We start from the raw sequence: 3,045 nt of genomic DNA on the forward strand, positions 1-3,045 counted from the left end.
GTCTTGTCATGTTGGTTTATTTTTTTAAGCATTATTAAGGGGGACCAAACAATCAAACATTTCAATCAGCATTTTCTGGTGTCTCTCCCCCTCGACACCACATCATTGTAATCAGCATTTTCATTCAGCAATAAAATCATCATCATCATTCAAAACCCAATTCTCTCTCAGCTTCCGCAATTTGCTTACGACATTGGTTTTCCCGCACGGCACTGACAATCTAGTCTAGCGTGCGGCGAGGACCTCATTGGCGGACAGCAACCGCCCTGACATCGGTTGCTTAGCCTTACGTTGCCCTTCCAAAAATCATCAGGAAGGCGTTGCGTAACAGTACTAATGGTAACTTGACAAAACAAAACGCTTATAGTGGTGTCCTCCGCTTTAATTTCTTCCAAAACCATCCCAACTATCTCAAACAATTGCGGGCGCCACACCAACCATTCTCCTCCCAAAAAAAAGTCAGTCTTATCACTAATGCATCAACACATTTGCTATTATTACGAGTATTACGAGAAACGAGAGTAACAACCTTGAACCAGTCCACTGAAACAACTGTCTCAAAATCAAAACCCAAAACCGATCGAAGACATAAAAATGGGTTTGTGTGTCACCGATACAGCGCGAGCTTTAGCCTGTAGAGGCAGTAAAGGGGCACCAAATCTCAAACTTGTTTCAATATTCATGATATTCTTCACTAGTGTTATCGGCGTAACGTTACCGGTTTTTTTAGCCCGCTTGTTTCATGGGAAACCGGTTTACGATAAGACAATTCTAATAATCAAGTGCTTCGCGGCTGGTGTGATTCTTTCCACGTCGCTCGTTCACGTCCTTCCAGATGCCTTTAATACTCTTTCCGATTGTCAGGTTTCTTTCCGTCATCCATGGAAGGATTTCCCGTTTTCCGGTCTCATAACATTGATCGGTGTATTAATGGCATTGTTAGTTGACTTGACGGCGACTTCTCATGTGGAAAGTCATGGGCAGGCTGATCATAGTCAAAATCGTAATAAAGATTATACACCAGTTGTGACATGTGAAGAATTAGAAACGGTGAGTAAAAAAACGGATACTGGGGATATCATCGAGGAAGAGGAATTGGTGAAACTGAAGCAGAGATTGGTATCGCAGGTGTTGGAAATAGGAATAATTTTTCATTCTGTTATAATAGGGGTGACTCTGGGGATGTCTCGGAATGAGTGCACTTTAGACCGCTTGTGGCTGCACTATCCTTTCACCAGATATTTGAAGGAATGGGTCTTGGAGGTTGCATTGCTCAGGTTATTAACCATCATTTATTGCTTTTTCTAAATTGTGATACATGCTCTAAGCATTTAGCAATAGATATTCATATAAAATTCATGCTGCTAACAATATGTTCTTTTTTTAATTAATTAAGTATGAAAGATAGTCCCTCTATTCACATTCACTTTTACTTGAAATATATACTAAAAATTAATTTTGATTTTTACTTGTCACTTTACGCATATTAAAAGAAAGACAATTTTTTTTCATGTTGTACCCACAATATTTATTACTCATTTTAAATTATTTTCTCAAATCTAATAAAATATGTATCAATCAATACGGGTATCATGATAAATTATACACTTCATTTATTATTTCTTAAGGGGCCGAAAAGTCAAAACGTGCTAAGTAAAAGTAAACGGAGGGAGTACTTTTAAAAAGATGCTCGATTGAAATTCTACTACCCAAGTAATTAATGAGTTTTTATGCATTAACCGTGAAACTTTTTTATACAATCACATCTTTAAAAGGCCTCTGTCTGTAGCTCTCTGAAATAAGTATTAAATGGTTAACTTCAAAAATGGTGTGAAATTTATTATAACTGTAATTAAACTAATAATATAAAATTTTATTTATATATATTTTAAAGCTTCATCTAAGGATTGTCAAAAGGGAATTATAGGTTTGGTCCTATATTTGTTCGCTATATCCTATTGTTCAATAAGAAAAAGAAACTGCATATGCGGACAAGTGTTTGGCAGGTAAAGTACAAATTTCAAATACAAGGATGAGAACTTAATTAACTTAAAATTTCATAGCATGTAATAAACGTTAATAGAATAAAAATTAATAGTAATGCTTATTACAGGCGGGATTTTGCTTTGGAACGAAAGCCTACATGAGCTTCATGTTCTCAGTGACAACACCAATGGTTATAGTATTGGGGATGATAATGTTCTCAATAACAGGGTACGACGACACAAGCCCAAATGCATTAATCCTTGAAGGTTTACTGGGATCTTTGTCTTCTGGTATACTTATATATATGGCTCTCGTTGATCTTATTGCTCTTGATTTCTTTCACAACAAAGTGATGAGTGGCCAACCATTCTTGAAAAAGGCATCTTTTTTAGCTCTTGTTCTTGGTTCTACATCTATGTCAATCCTTGCTCTTTGGGCTTGAAAATAATAAACTTGTGTATCCTTAGTTGTTAGCTTTTTGGAACTAGAAACTTAGGTTTTGTCATTAATTTTGTCCGTGTATTTTTATATCCTTTGCAGACAAACATAGATACCTCGGCAAGGAAAATAAAATAATAAAACTATTTCTTTTTTCTTTTTTTTTTACAAACTAGGAATTTATTTCATGAGAAATTACACACTAGAGTAGTTTTGATCCAGAGGATCATTACATAGAGAGGATAACCCATGCACAACATTTTGGTTACCAAATTTTGCCAGATGCCTACAACCATTAGAAGAAACAGTTTTAACATGAACGTCTCTCACCTTGTCCGCCACATCCTGGTCGTGACATCAGTTGGAGGATTAACTAGACGATAGAGTTTATTGATACTAGGAAGCATGGAAGCATGGGTTACAAATGATGAGCCACTTCATTGCCTTGACGAAAGTTATGCTGGATCACTATCATGCCCATTCCGAAGATTAACCACCTGCATGTATTAATGATAGAGTCATAAATTATACAGCCATTGTTAATATAGATAATTACCTGCGTGGCGTCTGTTTCCACCTCTAAAGGCTGCAGCTTCATGTCATGAGCAAGATGTAGTCCTT

General features: G+C 36.4%; 1 protein-coding gene across 1 annotated transcript; it reads left to right on the plus strand.

Moving 5' to 3' along the window:
• The first annotated feature begins 404 nt into the window (after positions 1-404).
• Positions 405-2,580, plus strand: LOC107765014 (zinc transporter 6, chloroplastic). The gene is given in 3 exon segments (XM_016583585.2): positions 405-1,201; positions 1,204-1,277; positions 2,114-2,580. Coding segments are annotated over 3 exon segments (996 nt in total). The 5' UTR covers positions 405-594; the 3' UTR covers positions 2,429-2,580.
• The last annotated feature ends 465 nt before the right edge of the window (positions 2,581-3,045 follow it).

This window comes from Nicotiana tabacum, chromosome 10 (genome assembly GCF_000715075.1).
Source record: "Nicotiana tabacum cultivar K326 chromosome 10, ASM71507v2, whole genome shotgun sequence".
NCBI classification, from domain to species: domain Eukaryota; kingdom Viridiplantae; phylum Streptophyta; class Magnoliopsida; order Solanales; family Solanaceae; genus Nicotiana; species Nicotiana tabacum.